Source organism: Rousettus aegyptiacus, unplaced genomic scaffold (assembly GCF_014176215.1).
Source record: "Rousettus aegyptiacus isolate mRouAeg1 unplaced genomic scaffold, mRouAeg1.p scaffold_m13_p_3, whole genome shotgun sequence".
Taxonomy (NCBI): Eukaryota; Metazoa; Chordata; class Mammalia; order Chiroptera; family Pteropodidae; genus Rousettus; species Rousettus aegyptiacus.
Window position 1 is genome coordinate 40,020,205 of NW_023416306.1, and position 19,821 is coordinate 40,040,025.

At 36.3% G+C, this 19,821-nt stretch overlaps 1 protein-coding gene across 8 annotated transcripts in view; it reads right to left on the reverse strand.

Moving 5' to 3' along the window:
• GCNT1 (glucosaminyl (N-acetyl) transferase 1) overlaps positions 1 to 19,821 on the reverse strand; it is a 34,345-nt gene continuing 14,524 nt past the window's right edge. For 5 of the 8 annotated variants that reach the window (XM_016157644.2, XM_016157648.2, XM_016157645.2 and 2 more), the window contains 2 exons: positions 5,244 to 5,394; positions 1 to 4,047 (listed from right to left, as the gene is read on the reverse strand). In XM_016157644.2, the coding sequence (XP_016013130.2) occupies positions 2,617 to 3,903 (1,287 nt within the window). In that variant the 5' untranslated portion in view covers positions 3,904 to 4,047; positions 5,244 to 5,394 and the 3' untranslated portion in view covers positions 1 to 2,616. Of the gene's footprint in view, positions 4,048 to 5,243; positions 5,395 to 13,864; positions 14,161 to 19,821 lie in introns of all 8 variants that reach the window. The other 3 variants (XM_016157649.2, XM_016157650.2, XM_016157651.2) reach the window with 3 other exon arrangements.

A 19,821-nucleotide genomic window follows, 5' to 3' on the forward strand; every position in this document is an offset into this window, starting at 1 on the left:
TTAAATGACAGTGAAATTTATTTAATAACTGACACACGTGAAACAATTTAAATCATTTCTTTATCTGTCCAAAATAACTTGTTTTGCCACCTCCTAATTGTACTACGGGGCATCCATTTGAAACCAACTTTTTGACTTTTCAAATTGCTTGTCCTGGGAGTATAAATTTCATTTGCTTTCAATTAAATGAAAGGTATAGGGGTTCCAATAAATAAATTCTATATAATCCCTATAACAGGCCTTAGCAATAGAGTAATGTTCAGACACATCTCAACAAGTGCCATTCTAGAAAGAGGAAGTACCACAGCTGCACAGAAGGTAATGGGTCCAGTTTTAATGTGACGTTTGAAGAAATGGCCTCTGAAGTCCTATTTTTATATCTGTTGTGGAGAAAAATCCTTCGAAACCTGCCAATTTAAATGTAAACTGGATGCAACCAAACTACAGAATATTGAAATGAATGACAGCTTTGGATATATGTAAACTGAATTTTTAATTTTCGAGTTTGCTAAATTCAAAAAATCCATACAATTTAAAGTAAAGGGGACATTATGTTAATAACCAGTGACTCCAGGTGAAAGTTATATGGTGTTCCCTGTACTATTGCTTTTAACTTTCCTGTTGATTTGCATTTTTTTCACCAGAAAAATGAAAAATATGTTCATAAATCAAGACACCATGAATGAAGTAAAAATACAAGACACAGACACAAAGTACATGTCACTGAATCTCACAGTGCTTTGGGGTAAAAAAAAAAAATGCCCTAATAGGTAAAAGAATGGGAGAAATATCTGACATGCATTAAAACAATGCATTGGGTTAGAAAGCAATAGAGATGGAACGCTAAACATATAAGACCCTCACTGACATCATCTCTTGAGTTTTCAAACCTGCCATATCAAATCATGCAAAACGCAGCAATCCATTGACTTGCAAGTTTACAAATGATGATAATGTTTTAAAAAACAAAACTTTTATGAGGAAGAGTGAGTATAACAAAGCTCTCCATAAAATGAAAATGTTTTCTAATTTTGAGGACTAAAAATGTTTTCTCAGTTGAAGGCCTGAAAAATTGTCTGATATTATGAATTTCTCATGTACCACTTAGGTTGGCTATGCTTTAAAAATAAAGCACATGGTTTTCATCCTTGTTTAGTTTAAAGTCTCAGCTCAATGATAAAGCTTCACATCTCCTTTTAGATCTTTGGCTAAATTAGTATGTATTAGCTTAGCGAAAAGGCAAGTTTTTTGTTTTTGTTTTTTTAAATCTTCATTTACTTTGAGATGAGATCACACAAAAGCAACCCTCAAATCATCTTTCTTTTGGTGGAAAAGTAGAGTAAAATCACATGCTGTGAATAATACCAACACCAAAATAATCTGCCCCAAACTTAAGGGTCCTTTTTGGATTCCCAGCCCTTCAGGTATGCTATGTGTTCACAACAGCATGCCTCTTCCCTCCTCATACATTCAGAGAGAGAAAGAAACTTAAAACCAAGGGCTAAGGACCAACCAATGGGCAGGTAACATGAAGAAGCAAGGACAGTGGAAGCCTGTTCCTTTCAAATGGACACACGTGACATCAGGATGCAAGACCCCGGGAGGTTGGACACAAGGAAAGAGCAACAGCCTTAAATTCTAGGGATAGTGCCAACCACTGGATTTTAATACTCATCACAGGCCTCAAAAATTGTGTAAATATGACTCCTTCTCCTCCCCTCTCCATACCTACTTCACTCTTTCTTAGTTCTCTACATTAATTACTGTCAACTGGGTTATGTAAGAGAAGTGAGGCAGTTATGTGAGACACTATGAAAACAAGTTCTTATACAGCTTGATAGGAAGGTTTGGGGAGACTTGGAGGAGACATAAAGAGATAAATATTTGGAAAACCGAGTTATAGAAACTACGATAATAAAGATATCTTAACTCTTTCAATAATCTAAGATATCTTTTCTAATAATCTAAGATGATTCATAGAATCAACTAAACTAAAAATGTCCCTTTCTGTTATTTTTAAAAACATGTACACTGGTAGAAGCAAAAACAAGTCAGAAACATTTACATTCAGTTAAGCCCATTTTTTTCAAGTTCCCTGAGATGACATACACAGATACACTACACAACACAATGTTACAGCAGAAAGTAAATTATTCACAAGAATCATTTAAAGTCAAATTTCTTATTCAACAAATATAACCTACAATATAAATTACATCCTTATGATTGGTTGTTGCTGTAAATTTATTCAAAGTAAGAAAACTGTCATATTTAAAGCTCTCAGAGTAATTTTGGCACAGGTCAAATCTTACCATTTTGTGAAGTCCCTGAGCTCTTTTGCATTTGGACTCTTCCCAGGCTTCCTGGTCCAACTCTCCCTACAATGCCTCGCAACCTGGCCTCATGTTAACTCTATGTCAACATTTAATGTTATAGACTTTCCAATAGACTGTGCTTTGCAGAACCATGTAGCTTCTCAGACATAAAGAATTCAAGTCCCTGGTCCAAAGAGCGCCTACTACAGTTTTCCTGATATTTATTAACAGGGCAGAAGAATCAGATAGGGGTACATCTCGTGTAGCATTCTTATTATCTGAAGCTGCCTACAATGAATGGTCAGTGTTTTAACGTCTCCAAGGCTTTATGTCTCAAGTGCTCATCCAAACATTGGATGGCAAAGAGGTCGATGTCTGTGTCAAACTTATTGGCAAATAAGTGGTGCTTGTGCAGTATCCAGTTCAAGTCACCTGCTCCAAAAACACACACGGAGCGTACATGGACACCATTGCAGGGTGGGTAGGGGGCGCCCTTGGAAACATCGCCTTCAAAGTACTGCCACTTGACAAACCTAGCGATTGCAAGCATGTCGGACATGTCATACTTATAGCTTAAGGGCAGTGAGCCTGGGACTTCAGGGATCCTCTGAATAGTGGCCCAGAGATACTCATCTGGGCTGTACGTGTCTTTTGCCCACTCCATAAACTTTTGGATTCTTTCATTCTCTAGTACGTACTCCACATAATTCCTACTGACCACGAAATAGGCACTGCCTGAAAACAGAGGTGTTTCAAGAGGAGGGTGCATTTTGTCAGTCCCCGTGTTTGTCAGCTTTCCATTAACAACTGTATAATGCTTTTTCCACCTTTCTATTTTATTGGATGGCATTTTCTCAGTTTCTAGGTTGTTTTCTCCCATTAATGACTTGAGTTTCCTGACAATTTCCAGGTTGGTTTTAATAGGAAAATCCATACCACAAAGATTTATCAAGTACTTCCAGTCTGCACTCATTCTGTAGAGGTCCTGCATACAGTTGAGGTCGGCCTGGACCCGACTCCATGATGCATACACCACACTCTCCAGCTGACTGGCCACAAAGACATTATTGAAACACGATGCAATGCCAATCACCGCAGCCAAAAAGGAATCCTCTGATTTTTTGTCCACATGAATGCAATAGAAATTCTGAGGCATATAGATGGCCCTTAGGAGCCTGTCAAGCATTTCGATTTTGTGATGAACCACTATGGAATATGCTATTGGAAACTCTGCCTCTTCCTTACTAAGGGGTTCTACAATATACTTGCGCCTCTTGATGAAAGAAGTACAATCATTAGTCATGTTTATATAGTCATAGGTTGTCCACCGAGGGCGCCTTCCAAATTTCACTGTTAGAATCTCAAGCTTCACCTTTTCGATTTCATCTACATCACCTTGTAAAACTTTGGTGCAATTAATATTACTACTAGGATTGTCTCCAACCAGCTCTAAATGTCCAACACTGACAAATTCAGGCTTTTGATAAATTCTTAAAACAGAGAGGGTTACTAGGGAAAAAACAAGAAGCAAGAAGTAGTATTTAGTGGGATAAGAAAAAAGTCTCCTCCGCAGCAACTTCCTCAGCATTTCAAACAACAGTCGGGGTCTTTCCTTTATCAAGACCAGGCTTCCAGGTTTCCAGTAGTAATGATTTTTCCTCTGTCGTGGTCTTGAGAGTTGTCGGTTTGCACTTATCAGAAGCACAAAGGCATCTTGAAGTGAAGAAGAAAACTAAAAGAAAAATAGAAATGATACATATAAATAAAGACTTTCATGACATCTTCTCAGGCTCAAAGACTGTCCCCCTTTGCTGAGGTCAGATATTTAAAACAAAAACGAAGTGGGTCAATCAGAGAGAAAAGAAGTATTATAGGAAACCTGTAGTCTCTAACATTAATGCCAGTTTTCTTTTTAAAGCCAAGTACGAGGATGTGCTAGAATATCCTACAATAAACATTTTACCTCTCAGGTATATTAAGGTGCAAAACACAGTTGAAGACCTCAGATATGATTTTTGCACTCTCCATAGTTGGTGGGCTTTTGATCTTGTTTCTTGGGATCTTTATCAATCTGGGTTGCTCCTGACAGATCATTAATGCCTATCAGTTGGCATCCACAGCCTTAAATATTTTGAGACTGGATCCATTCTGCCTTTTTTTTTTTTATTGGGTGGCATTCTCCCAGTTTCTAGGTTGTTTTCTCCCATTGATGACTTGAGTTTCCTGATAATTTCCAGGTTGTTTTCAACAGGAAAATCCATACTGCAAAGATTTATCAACTACTTCCAGTCTGCACTCATTCTGTAGCAGTCTTGCGTACAGTTGAGGACTGGGGGTACACTTAAGGAGAAGTTCAAAAATGGCTGTAACTTCTAAGAATCTTTGAAGGAAAAGCAGATAAAACTGGACTAGAAATGCTCATATGAAACCAGACCAGATTTAGGACTGTTTTGGGTTGATCTCATGATAAACATGATCCAAAACAGAGACAAAGCCTTGCTTGCATTTATTACATTGGTTATAACAGGTTGAAATGACTAAAACTTGCAGAAAAACAACAGTTATACATAAATTGTAATTCATGACAGAACTTAAGTCTATTCAAATTCTAGGAACCCAATTCACTTTTATTACAGAAGATGTTTATAAATATTTAGATATTTTGACTTCAAAACTCAATTTTATGACATAGCATTTGGTTCTATAATAAGTAAATGCTAGTGTTCTAACAAAGAAAGTCAAATACCAGCAATTGTTTCCATACTATATTTAGAGATTTAAAACTTATTTTTTAACACCAGAATTAGGACTAGAACTTTAAAATATTAAATTAGGAAATAAATTGTGAATATTAACAATACAAATACAAATAAATAATGACAATTATTAGTATAGAATAATGTTACAAAAAGTACTTAGACTTTTTACCACTTAGAATTAAGGAAAGTCTGGATCATTTAGTGCTCTGATTCCAGGTAACATCCTGTGCCCACGTAGAGTGCCTCTCATGCAGTCAGGTTTCTTAATTTTACCAGGCATCCGGCAATGGTGTTATGTCCCATGAGGCTTTTTAAAAAATCTATGAAATGAAAAGGAAAAAGTGTGAAGGTATGTAATGTAAGTATACCCATACTCAGAAACCATGCTAGTGAACTAAGCTTACTCTTTTCCTCTGGTTGATTAGTCTCTTTTAAAATTTCCTAGTCTCTAATCTCACTTATTTTTCTAATATTATGTTTGTGGATTACCAAAGGTTTGAAAATACCCTGCAATTCAAGTCAAGCTTTTCAAATAAAACTCTAGTAGTATAATACAACTGCCATGGAACAGTTTAACGTTCCAATATGGTTGGCAAATTCAATATGTCCTATACCTACCGGAAGCGTTCCAGTGCTCAGTGAGTCATTAAAAACAATCCTGCAATTGAATTAGTTGCTTATCTCATCTTCTTCCACCTCTCTTGTCTGCCACCCCACTCCAGACCTCTGTCAGAAAACAAAAACTACGAAATTCTGCTAAAATCCTTAATAACCTCAACCATCAACAAATCAGATTCCTAAACAAAATTATGCCCTTAAGAAATTCCTGCCCCTTATTGGTTCAAGGCATTTGAGGAAATCTTTGTCTAATCGTTAGGGGACCTCTGAGCTAACTAAACAGAGATTTAAGTGGCTAAATATAGACTTCTGAAAATTAACTCAGGAAAGTCACTAAACAAACCAAATAACAATAACAAACCATGAGTAGAGCAGGGGCAGAGGTTTGATTTCCAGAGCTGACACATTATAAAAATCCACTTTCAACAACAACAAAAAATTACATAAAGAAGCGTGAAAGTCTGCCTGATATACAGGAAAAAAGTAGTCAATAAAAACTGTCCCTGAAGAGGCCTAGGCATTGTACTTAACGAAGACTTTTAGTTAGCTAATATAAATATGTACAAAGAACTAAAAAACTAAACATACGAAAATAAAATTTAACCAAACTGATCATTTCCATAGAGATAGAAATTTTTTTAAAAAACTTTGGAATTGAAAGCACAATAACTGAATTAAAAAACTGATTAAAGGGGATCAACAGCAGGTTTGAACTGACAAAAGAAAGAATCTGTAGAATTGAGGACAGGTCAAATGAAAGTATGCACTCTGAAAGGAAAAAAAAAAAAAAAGATTAAAAAAATGAACAGAGCTTCAGAGACCTGTGAGATACCATTAAGCATATCAACAAATGCATAAAAAGGAGTCTCAGAATTGGAAAAGGTGGAGGAAGAGAGGGGTGGGGAAGAGAGGGAAGGGGGCAAGGGCTGCATACAAGAGCACAGGGATAGAATATTTAAATGGCTGAAAACTTCCCAAATTTGATTAAAAAAAATTAATCTGCACATCTAAGAGGCTCAATGAGCTCCAAGTATGCAAAGTGGTATAATCACTTCGGCATACAGCTTGGAAATTTCTATGCTAGCCATTCAACCTAACAATCATGCTCCTAGGTGTTCACCCAAATTAAAAACACATGTCCACACAAAAACTAGCATGTGAATATTTATGGAAGCTTTATTCATAGTTGTCAAAAATTAGGAGCAATAAAAATGTCTTTGAATAGGTGAATGGTAAAACAAATTGTGGTACATTCATAACATGGAATATTATTCAGTGATAAAAAGAAATGGGCTATCAATCCATAAAAAGACATGGAGGAAACTTAAATGCATGTGGCTAAGTAAAAGAAGCCAGTATGAAAAGGCTACATATTGTGTGATTTCAGTTATATGATATTCTGGAAAAGGAAAAGCTAAAAGGTCAAAAAAAAGATCAGTGTTCGCCAGGGGTGTAGGGGAAGGAAGAGCAGATGAACAGATAGAGAATAGGGCATTTTTAGGGCAGTGAAACTATTTCAGGGCAATGTAACGTTACATGATGCTGTGGTTACACACTGTTTTGCATTTGTCAAAATCCACAGAACTGTACAGCACAAAGAGTAACCTGACCCCTCTTACCTATAATTAATTAATAAATAATGTATTAATATTTTTCTCTCAATTGTGTGATGGGGTACATGGGAACTCTTTTTGCGCAACTTTTTTTGTGCAATTTTTCTGTAAACTTAAAACTTTTTAGAAAACAACCTATTAAAATAAAAAATAATAATGAATATTCAAATTCAAGAAGCTCCATGACTTCCAAAGATAATAAACTCAAAGATACTTCATAGTTAAACTGCTCAAAGACAAAAACTAAGAAAGAATCTTAAAAATGGCAAAAGTGACTATATGAAGAGTCCTAAAAATTATTAACAGTTTAAATCAGAAACAATAAAGACCAGAAGATAGTGGATAACATATGCAATGTGTAGAAAGATAAGTATCCAGAATATATAAAGAATTCTTACAAGTCAATAATAAAAATATCAATATTCTAATTGTGGCACCAGTGGGGCTTTTTAAACAAAATTTTTTAAAAATATGAGTACACTAGAAGTCACCCCAAAATTCATACAGAATATCCAGTTCTTAATTAAAAAGCATAGGTCTTTACCACCTTCAGCTATACCCTAAATACCCGTCATGCTTTACAAATGCTTTTTAAAATATAAAATCACTAGTCTTAGGTTTTAACAAGATATGGATAAGTATCTATAAAGTAGGTGTGTGAAATAACAAGTCTATTTTATTAATATGCTTTTGAATTTGTGTATCACTGTGGTGAATAGAGAAGATAAATCATTAAAAGAAATTTGAATTAACCAAATTTCAAGACAGAACATTCTCTTAACTAAAACTGGACTAACAGGAGAAAGCTGAAGGGAAAATAAGATTCATAGAGAAAGAGATTTCTATGAGGGAAAAGGGAAGGAAAATGTGCACATGCTATACCATCTTAATGGAACTTCAGTCATCAAACATTACTTAGTTTAAGGATACACACAAATAATATTCAAAATATTCAAAACTGAATAACAAAACATGGCAGCGATTACTATTGCTGAGACTAGTGTTCCTTCACTTTCAGATTTCAAAAAGGACATCAATTACTTGAAGAACATGGGGTGGGACTAGTCAACAAGGCCAACAGCTGAACAGTGAGAACCACTCTAGATGACAAAAGCTCATGAATTCTAAGAGAGTAAGAAAAATACAAGCCCCAAACACACTCCAAATCTTCCTCACCCAGAGTCTCCTATAGGACTTGACAACTGTCTTAGCAAATGTTTCTCACTACAACACTGATCTCCCTCTCCTGAAAGAGAAGACTTCCTCGTGGATCTCATCATGAATATTTTTAAATAGAAAAACATGACCTAAAAAGAAATGGCAAAAGAAAATAATTCCACCATGAAAAAAAGAGAGAAGAGAAGAAAAAAAAGAAAAGAAAAGAAAAGAAAAGAAAAGAAAAGAAAAGAAAAGAAAAAAGAAAAGAAAACCCAGTACCTAAAGGCAATTGTTTTTAATACCTGGCTTTTCAAAATTAAAATCAAGAAGCACAAGAATACTAAATTCTATAATTACTGAAAGTAAATGGTGCTTTTTAATAACACTAGTAATAAGGGGAACTCCTCAAGGAAGAGGATGAGAAGAAAAGTATCGAATGCACCTGAGATAACAATATGGTTACTAGAAGTGTTCCAACATAAAATGAACAATTCTAACCCATTGGGATTAGGCTGCAGTTGAGTACTTAGTGAAAAGGGAGGACAGACAAAATGTTCCCAGGGAGAGTGAGAGAGGAGGCACTAAGTAAAATTTGAAAAGCAGATGGATGAAAGGTAACTGAGTAAGCAGATCCAAGAATCTGAGGCTGACGGTATGGAAAGAAAGAACCAGCTCTATTTATGCTACAAAAGGTTTAGGGAAATGGTGGCACAGATACCACTGAATTGTACTGACTGGCAGCTGTTTACAAAGCAGTTGGGACTCCACCACCAAATCTGACAGAGAACCAAAAGTTAGTCTTTGCAGAGGTTCTCTAGGCTAGGACACACCAGGCGTTATGGAAAGCACAGTTCCCAAACAGGAAATAATGGGATTAAGTGAACCCAGTAAGTGAGGCAAATTATATTGTCTGCAAACAGGGGAAAAAAATACTCCCATCCCCTATGCTCTTCTGCAATGTAACCTTGCCACTCCCCAGTCAAGAAGTAGTCAACCTTCCCCTCCCCTTGAATTGACCAGCAGAGTTCGACAGAAGTAACACTATGTGGCCACCAAGGCTAGGTCACGCAGAACTATGGAGCTCCCGCCCTGTTGTTTTAGAAAGTTTGCTCTCCGGGAGGCCTCTTTAAGAAAGAGCTTCCATGCTGTAGGAAGCACAGTGATAAGGCATGAATAGGTACCCAAGTCAACAGCCCCAGTTGAATCCAGTCTTCAATTCATCGCAGTCCAGATGCCAGATATGTGAGTGAAGAAGGTACCAGATGGCTTCACTTCCTGTTTACTCAAGTCTTATCTGAATTCCTGATCCACAGGATGTGTAAGCAAAAACTAAAATGGAAATTTTTAAGTCACTATGCTGGGGTGGTTTGCCTCATAGCAATGACAAGAACAGGAACCCCTCCCCTCCCCCCCCACACACAAAAAAACAAAAAAACGCAGAACACTTAGCAAACAAGAAAGAGCTCTTAAAAATTAGTGACATGACAGCAAAATTGAAAAACTCAATAGAAGTGTTGGAAAATAAAGTCGAGGAAAACTCTCAGGGAGTTAAGCAAATAGGCAAAATGACAGATGGAAAATTTAGAGAAAAAACATAATAATTTTAGAGAACAAGACCAAGAGATCCACCATCTGAATAATAGGACCTCCAGAAAGAGAAAACAGAAAAAAATAAAAGGAAGTCTCATCGATTAAATAATTCAAGACTATTTCTCAAAATGAAGGAATGGTTTTCAGATGAAACAGTCCCTTGAATATCATCAACACAATGGATGAAAATAAACCCACACCAAGATGCATTCATTAACCATGAAATCAGAACACCAGGAAAAAGAGTATCAATAGGTTTCCAGAGAAAAGGAAAAACAAGCCACATAAAAAAGATTTGAAAGCAGAAAATGTTTTCACATTTCATAAAAACCAACCATAGAAACCAGATTATAATGAAGCAATGAATTCCAGATAAGAATTCTTAGAACCAAATAAACTACTAAATTGAGGATAAAATAAAAAGGCTTTACATTTTAAGACTGGCAAAGTCTCAAAATATTTACCTTTATTCAACCTTTCTCAGAAAACTATGGGAGGTTGATGAGCTCCATCAGAACTAAAGTATAAACCAAGACAGCAGAAAACAGAATCAGAAAGGGAATCTAAGATAAGGAGGAAAAGGAGGAAATTCCCTGATGATAGTAAAGAAACATCCTGGGCTGTGAAACAGGCTGACAGCCAAAGCAGGCTGGAGCAGATCAGAAGGCCCTGGGAGAGATGTCTCCAAGATGAAACTGGTAGAACAACTGATAGGAATAAACACAGTGAAAACCAATTTAAACAACTGAAAGAATATGGAGGTGAATTTAAGTACATTGAAAACAAAGCCAATGAAGGGGGTTGGAGAGATAATTATTGACTCCAAAGAAATCAGAATCATGCAATGATGACAAAAATAATCGGAGTGTATTCTGTGGCTTAGCTCTGAGGAGCATTGGTTTTAATAATGTAAACACAACTTTTCCAATCAAGACTCAATAAACTATATTAGGGGCACAGAGCAATGTGGAAGGTGGGTGCGGAAAGAAAGAGGTTATATACTTTGTCTAGCATCACATAACTGGCCATGGGGATGTTCTGGATTACATTGCTGATCCAAACAAAAGGCCACTTTCTAATTTACTCTACCACCTCTCATCTTCGACAGCTCAAAACAGTAAGGATCAGACAGAAAATGTAAAGTGCAGGAGAAGGATACAACTCAGTGCAGGACTGTTTTCACAGTGATAAATAGATGAAGAGAAATGTGTAAGAGAAATTCAAAAACCACTAATTATGAAATCTAGATTTCAGCTTGAAATAAGTAAGAAATATTAGAAGACCTTAATGTTAAAAAATAAGTATAGTGGTAGTTCAAAATTAAAATCTACTAGATATGACTAGCATATGCCTCTATATTTTAAAATGAACTAATTCTAAAAGATGATATTTATCGTAATTGCACATTTACTAGTTTAAGTTAATTTAGAAAAGTATCACTACACAGAGAAGAAAATGAAAAAAAAATGTTTAAAGAAATGAGCTTCAAGTGGCTCAGGCTATATTTTCCTTAATTCCTCTTTTAATAATAATAATAATAATAGTAGTAACAACAACAACAACAATGATAATAAAAGGGAAAGTAGGAAAAGGGAGGCAGAGGAGAATAATACATATTGTATTATAAATTAGTGTGACATAACATATCAGAGTGAAGGATTTAACATATTTATATGACTCTTCACATACATATGTACATACCTATAAGATCAGAATTTTCCTGTTAAGCCTCTAATTACATCTGAGACTTCTAGATAAGGAACAAGATTAGGGCTCTGCCCTCAGTAGCTTTGTTAACCTCTGTTAAAGCTGACAGATATTCTGTCAACTGTAAAAGAAAGGAGTAGAATTCAAAAAAGTAAATTCTTTTCTTCTCAACGATTTCCACCAAATTATTCTGGTTTACGTCCTAGCAAACATATTAGAGATAAGAATAATTCTCAATTGCCTATTTGCCATTTATTAAAGTAGTAGAAATATTCTTTCTTTAAAAAGTACATATGCACACACAGTATTTGCACACGACTGTGTGTCTGCACAGGTATGCCTAAACAAACAGCTGGATGGATGAGTCAGTGTCCACAAGCTGTTGCCCTTCTGCAGCAGGAAGCATGGTCTGTTAGATCAGTCCCACTGAATACTCTTCTGGGGCTCGATTTCATCAACTCTCCAAGGACTATTGTTCTGTGTCTCAAAGGCTACTGTGACTGGAGCAAAATACCCATCACTGTAATTGATGGCAAAGCCATGCAAGTATCTCAGAGAATGGTGACTCATGCAAGAGTGTCCAAATGCCATCCAAAAAACAGGTGAAGGGGAGAAGCAGGCAGCAGCAAAGATTCGAAGGCAATCCCCTGTCATTTAAGGTGGAGTTCTTTCCACCATCTGCACCTCTATGGCCTCACTTTATCTGGGGGTACCTGGTCTCTGCTCCCATCCAGGCTTGTCCTGCCAAGATGGTGGTCTCTTCTGCCTGCCTGCTGTCTTTCACTCACTGTGGTGAGCTGCCTGGCATTTCTGAGGTCTCACAGTGAAACAAATTTCTGAAACCGCAACTGTGCCTGCCTCTCCAGTGTATCTAGGAAACTCTTGGGGTCCTCATAACTTAGCACCATAATTAAAAACACCAGGCTCCACAGTTTAGGCCATTATTGCCATAATTCATCTCACTTTTCTTGCACTCTAGCCACAGAAGCATAGGCAATAGGGGACGTTCTATAACCAGCACTGGACCGTGTGTCCTGTGCCCCCTTTGAAAGGGGCATTTCTACATGAAATAAGATATTACAACTAAAGTCAGATGGTGTGATGAAGAGAGAGGAGGACCCAAACCATGTCTTCCTTCTTCAGACCCGCACATCCCAGAGCCAGGAACAGAATGTGGCACAGATAATTAATTTTGTTCCTGGAATAAAGAAAGTCTCTTTCCATGTTCCTCTGCTGAAAATTTAACATCTATCCTCTTTCCCTTTGAATGTCAGAGGAGAGTTCTGTTTCTGATTCTCTACACCTTGCAGCAAGAACTGGCTTATTTAGATAGTAAATCTAAAAGTATGATCTGTTTAAAAACGAAGTGATAGTGATTTTTAAAAAGCCCAAGATCCTCAAACACAAAGAATATAACTGAAAAATTGTATCAAAATTTTGAAAGCTAGAGGAGGCAAATGGTAACTGGCTTGGTGATCTCAGAAAATGGAATTCTAAAGCAAGTAGTGGAGAAAGCTAAGAGACAACCCAATTACAGCACGAAATTACAAACCCAAATTATAGCTTCTACCCCCTTCCCCTTAACAACAGTCACACCCCTTCCTCCAAAGGCTCCAAAATTGGCAGCATAATTTCTCTGAAAGTAGTGGTGAAGTGCAGTTAAAAATTAATGACTGGTTGAAAAATCTATTTAAGAGGCAGTTAAAACTACCAGGTCCCTCCCCCTATTCATCATAACCCAGTAAATACCCTTCTTGGCCTCAGCAGAAGACTCTGGAAAATGTAAAACAGAGGTTATACATATATGACCTGGAGGGCACAAGGCACAATTAAGAGCAGGAGTATTGACCTGAAAACAAGGGAATTAAGTTAAACTTCCTTGCTTCAGAATATTGACAGGAGGCATATGCCTTCCAGGCTTATGCCTCAGGAAATAGAGAACTAGCAGATATATCCAAGTAAAGCTCATGACCAAAAAGAGATCAAAACAAACAGAAAAAACCTACAGAGGGTATCAGTTAATTCTTTCTGTATAATCAACCACAATCTTTAGTGAATAAAAACAACTTATTTCTCACTACCTTTAGAGCTGATTGGGCAATACCTCTGGTTTCACCTGTGCTCTCACCCAGGCAGCTGCATTCTCATGGAGGACTGTCTGGGTTGGAGGGTTCCATAAGGCTCCTTCGTGTCTGCACGTGGTACTGGATGTCAGCTGGGGTACCTCTCATCCTCTAGTAGGCTTCTTTACATGACAGCCTTAGGGCAGTGTTCTGAGAGAACAAAGCAGTTCCAAATCTTCCTAAATTCTAGAAAATGTGCTATCACTTCTGTCACATTCTTTGAGTCAGAGAAAGTCACCAGGCCAGCCACAATTCACAAGGAAATAAGGTTCTACCTCTGGATGGAAAGAGAAGCAAAATCATATTGTAAAAGAGCATGTATACTGCAATAGGAAGATTTGTACCCATTAAATATTCCATTACATGGAAACATTAAGATCAAGCAAAGAAATGAAAATTTCAACAGAATCCTAGTATTATCTGCAGAGACATAAGACAACCTAATACAGCAATGAAACAAGAACAATAGGTTATGAAAAAGGAACAGAACTTTAAAGATCAAAAATGATAGATGAAATGAAAAACTCGAAGAATTAGAAAGTAAAGTTGATAAAAGCTCTAAAAAAGAAGAGCAAAAAGACAAATGGAAAACAGGAAAATTAGAGGATTAATACAGGCAATCCAATGTTCAAATAAGAGGTATTGCACAGAGAAAAACAAAGAGGAGAATTCATCAAAGAAAGAATTGATGGAAATGAAAAACACAGGTTTTATCAGATTGAAAGAGCACTACTGGTGTTTGTCACAATAGATTAAAAATAATCCTAACCAAGGAAATACCTCGTGATATTTCAAAATACTGAGAAAACATCCTACAAGTTTCCAACAGTTTATGTAAATAAATCCAAAGGATTAAGAATTTAACATGGCATTGGACCTCTTAACAGCAACACTGAAAGCTAGAGAAAAATAGCTTGATAAAATAGAATAAATTTAACATCTAGCTTCTCTCTCTTTTAAATGCCAAAGAGTTCAAAATTAAGTTTAAATTTCCGAGGAAAAACTGTTTCAGCCTAGAATTCTAAATAACCTCCAGGCCATTGGTCAAATGTGACGTAGAATAAAGACTCATAATGCAAAGTCACATGCACTTTTATTTAGCAGGCAACTGTAAGAAGTATGCTGCCAAAAGATGAAGCATACCAATAACTATAAAAGCAATAACACCGTCGCCATTTTGGAATGCCCAGTATGCTCTAGGAACTCTTCTCAGTAATTTACCTAAATTAATCCACAGAATCTAATAACTCTACACAGAAGGCACTATTTTCCAGGTAAGGAAACAGAGGCATAAAGAGGTGAAATAATTACCAAGGTCACACGGCTAGCTGGCAAGTGGAAGAGCTAAAACTAACATCCAAACCTATACGATCCAGCCCCATGTTTGTGCTATAATGTGTATCAAGACGGGACCTAATAATCAAGAGATTGTTACTAAAGAGGGGCAACAGAAACTCTCAGGATTATGGGGAAGAAAGATCCCAAGATATGTATGGGTCTTACAAAGAAACCAGTCTTAGTTGATCCAAGTCAAATGGCTACAGAAGATATCGCTTTGAGACAAAACTGAGAGAACACCTGCCATAAAGGAAGAGATGTTGACAACTAATGTTGAGGTCAGAATTCAATAAGTAAAATGTACATAGTAAAAAAAATATATAAAAACAAGACATTTTCGTTAAGAAAAACAAAAAGAGAACAATAAAAGAAACCATAGTATTCTACTACAGCTTAGCTTCTACACAGTCATAAAAATATAAACATTAGGTCATAGTCTAACAAAACTTTTATTATACAAAAAGATCTCAAAACTATGTTCATAACACTAGGACATCATTCACACTCTTCACTCCCATTTTCTTACAAGTAGACGACATAGTTTTCCAAAGCTACATGATGTGTGATTTCTCAACAGAATGAATGCAGAAGCAAGTCTTTTCTATTAAGCCAAACATTAAAGAGATTTGCAAATATAGAAACCATTGCTATTCTCACTAATTTTTATGAAAAGTTTTCATTAAAAAATTACATTAATATGTAAAAGTTTATACTACTATTTTCACATAAATATTTACTTTTTTCTCAGTTTTAATTTCTAACAGGATAAATGTCGATATATCCCACATCAACAAAAGCTCTTTAAGATCTTCATTAACTTTTAGTAAAGGATGCTGAAAACAAAGTTTTCAGAATTATTGATTGGGAGGATGGGAGACAGGGTTCAAAGGTAAGTACATGGGGGTAGGAAGTTTGGAAATAAAAGAGAATTAAATCATCTTTAATGGTAGAAAGTTATTAGGAAGAATCTAAAATTGAAAAAGCTAGAAACAGTATAATCATGTTATTTAGTGATATGGAAATACATACTCAAATCTGTAAAAAGTTGAAAATGGTTACAGCAGGGCAATGCTGTTCAATTCACTAGCCACTAGTCACATGTGGCTATTGAACACTTGAAATATAGCTGGCCTGACTCAGGAAAGGAATTTACATTTTTTTTAATTTTCATAATTTAAATTAAAAGTAAAAAATTAAAGCAGTGTAAATGTCTTTATATTAAACGTAAATTTATTCTTTTGGTAGGACCCCATTTTACTCTGATGGCTGCACTGTCTTAGATATTACTGTTGTATTATATACAGCACATGTATTGGACATGGGTGTCATTTTAATATCTCATTAATATTTTTTGTATTGCTTATATATTAAGATGATAAAAATTTGAATATACTGGGTTAAATATAATATTAAAATTAATTTTATATGTTTCCTTGTGTCATTACCCAATTTTAAGCTAGATGAAATAAAGTAAAACTAGGTTTCATCTATGTGGTCATATATAAAAGAAATAAAAGGGGGCGGTCTCCATGTCAGAATTAATTCCACAGAATTTTTTTCATTAACTCATTAGACTACTTTAGGACAAGATGTCACTTAAATAAGTAACGCTTGCATTTTGTTCATTACTGGAAATAGTATTCATTTTTCTCTATTCTTAACACTTTCTACCCTGGAGGCACAACTACAGACATAAGCAGCTGACAGCTTGGGAAAGGCATTGAAACCTACCATTTCTGCCTATAGACTTGGCAGGAAAGATGAAATAAAAAATACACCCCAGTCTATGCCAGAGTGGAAATTTGTAAGTGCGTCCAAAGGAAAAGAAAAGATCCAAAAAGGCTCCCTCAATTACAATCGACCCAGATCTTTAGATACTAGGAAACAGGGGAGAAATGCATTCGCTACTTTCTACGCTTGCTTAGGAAGTGGAAGCCTGAAAGAAATAGTGATGTGCAACACAAGCCAGTTTTAAAAAGAAGAGGAAGGTGAGTAACGTAATTACAGACAATGTTTGCCACTCATGTTCCGGAGCCCTAAAGACCTCTTTCCCCACTGTACTATGGCATAAGGTCCATTTCCCAAAATGGTGAACCACAAAAACGAATAGATTCCCAAGCTTGTCTGTGGAAACAAGGGCAAGATTTCAGAAAAGAAATCAGAAGAGAGATGATAAGCATGGGACACACACACACACACAACAAAGGATTAAATTGCTCACTCATAATAAAAAGCCACCTGAGAAATAGCCTGGTAAGTTGTAGAAAAATTCTGCACCGAAGCAGTAGTGGTGGTGGCCTGGTGCCAAGGCCAGCTCTGTCCTCCTCTGGAATAGCTCCTTATTTATCATTGAGCTTTGCTTAGTAATAATGAAAATGCTCAGATCACTCCCAGAAAGGAAACTGGGAAGAACCAAGATACTGTATCAGAAATTTCCTTTGCAAACATATGTCAAATAGTAAGTACGCAGAGATCACCTTTCCCTTATCCGCCCCTTACGCGCGTGTGTGTACACACACACACACACACACACACACACACACACACACCACTTTGAATGGTTCAGCCTAAAGACCAATGTTCTTCATTCATCTGCATCCTTCTTTAATTATCTAATGATCATTTGAAAGAGTGAAAGAAGAACCTATAACTAGTCTGGGTAAGCCATTTTCCCAAGAACCTGGAGATAATATATTAAAAGAATCAAAAAAGAAAAAGGGGAAGTGGGATGAAGGCATCAGCAAGGCAAGACAGATACACTAGAATGAACTCACTGAAGGCCTCCCCCAACTAGGGCCATCTCTTTTCTCTGTCAAGTTGCCTGTGTCCCTTGACCATCAGAGTGGAACCCGTGCCTGAAGAAGCAGGGCTTGAAGACACTGGCTCCAGCTCAGTACTGAGGCAAAAATGACAATGAGGAAATGCAGGGCAAAAGCTGTTCAATTCAATAAGGATTCTATGATTATGTGCCCTTAAAACTTAAGATTTGTGTTTTCCACAGAAAAAAAGTCCCACTAGTCCCACTACTGTTAGTACCAGTGCTTTTTCAATATTCTTCATCCAACTTCTCTTTAAAATAAAATCTAGTGCTAGAAATATATTTGAATTCACTCATACAAGTTTTAATGCTCCTTTGAAAGTCAACAGAATGACCATGATTGTATTGGAATATCAGAATTAAGTATGGTATACGCCTACAATGGAATATTAGCCTTAAAAAGGAATGAAATTCTGACACATATTACATCACAGATGAACTGAAGGCATTATGTCAAGTGGAATAAGCCTGTCACAGAAATAGAAATACTGTATGATCGCATTCATAAGAGGTATCCAGAATAATCAAATTCTTAGAAAGAAAAATGTATCCTACAGGTCACCAGGGGCTGGGGAGGAAGGAGGATGAGAAGTTACTTCTTACTGAGTACAGAGTTTCTGTTTAAGTGCTGAAAGTGGATAGTGGTGATGGTTGTGCAACATTGTAAATATGTGAATACTGAATTTCCCCTGATTCCAGCAGTGACATGGTTTTAACCTTGAGGGCTATTATTTTTTTAAACTTCTTTGTTACTATTATAAAAAGATGTAGCTGGCTTACAACTTCACTAGACACTTTCAGAGTTGGTGAGTTCAGTTAGACAAACAGTGTTACTTAGAAGAAAGTTTTTAAAATTGAGAGAAGACAGACATTAAATATATTAGCACATAGGGAGGTGGTAGCCCAGGTTGTCTGAAACCAAAAAAAAAAAAAGACCTTTTGAATTTAGTGCCATGAAAAAGTGGAGCTGAAGAACAATGATCATCTGTTCACCTTCCTCTCAAAGACCAGTGTGTTTCCTATTGCCTACGTGGCTTTATCCCATGTTATCCCATTTCCTTAAAGTATAAGTAATGGCTAAACTAACTTTGGAATGAGAAAAACCTGTCTCCTGAGGCAGTAAAGTTCACCTGCTGAGGGTTACTTTAATAGACTAGAACAGAAATATATTTATGTACACTCACACAAGAACAGATAACTGTTTTTTGTTTGTTTGTTTTATAGAATCTTCAACCTCATGAGCATCGCAGGCCAAAAATGAGTATAAAAGAACGCATTGTTCACTTCAAACTTTCAGACTGAAGAGTAATAAACTTTTTCTTTCTTTTTTATAAAATTGTTATATGATACTAGGTAGTTTATAGTACAGAACAGAACACCATAGTTTTATGGAACAAAATTTTACATATGAAAGGTACTTTAAAGTTCATTTTGTCCACTCAATTTTAAAGATGAGGACACTGGGTCCCAGAGGTTACAGGGCTGGCAAGTGCACAAGTCAAGAGCAATTCTTTAGCAAAGGCATCTTAACAGTGACTCTGATTCTGTCCCGTGGGCTCGTCACACAGCCCACAGACCCTAGGTTTTCTGAACAATCCAATTTTAAATATTCTAGCCTCCTAAATGCTTCCTAGGTCCCAGAAATTCTAATGCCATAATACCAGATTCCTTCTTATTTTTAAAGGAAGTTCTAAAATTCTGGGCCATACCATGTGTCTAGATTTTTGGCTTGCTAAATCAGTGGAAATAGTCTCATTTCACAAGGCAAAATATAAGGCTAGC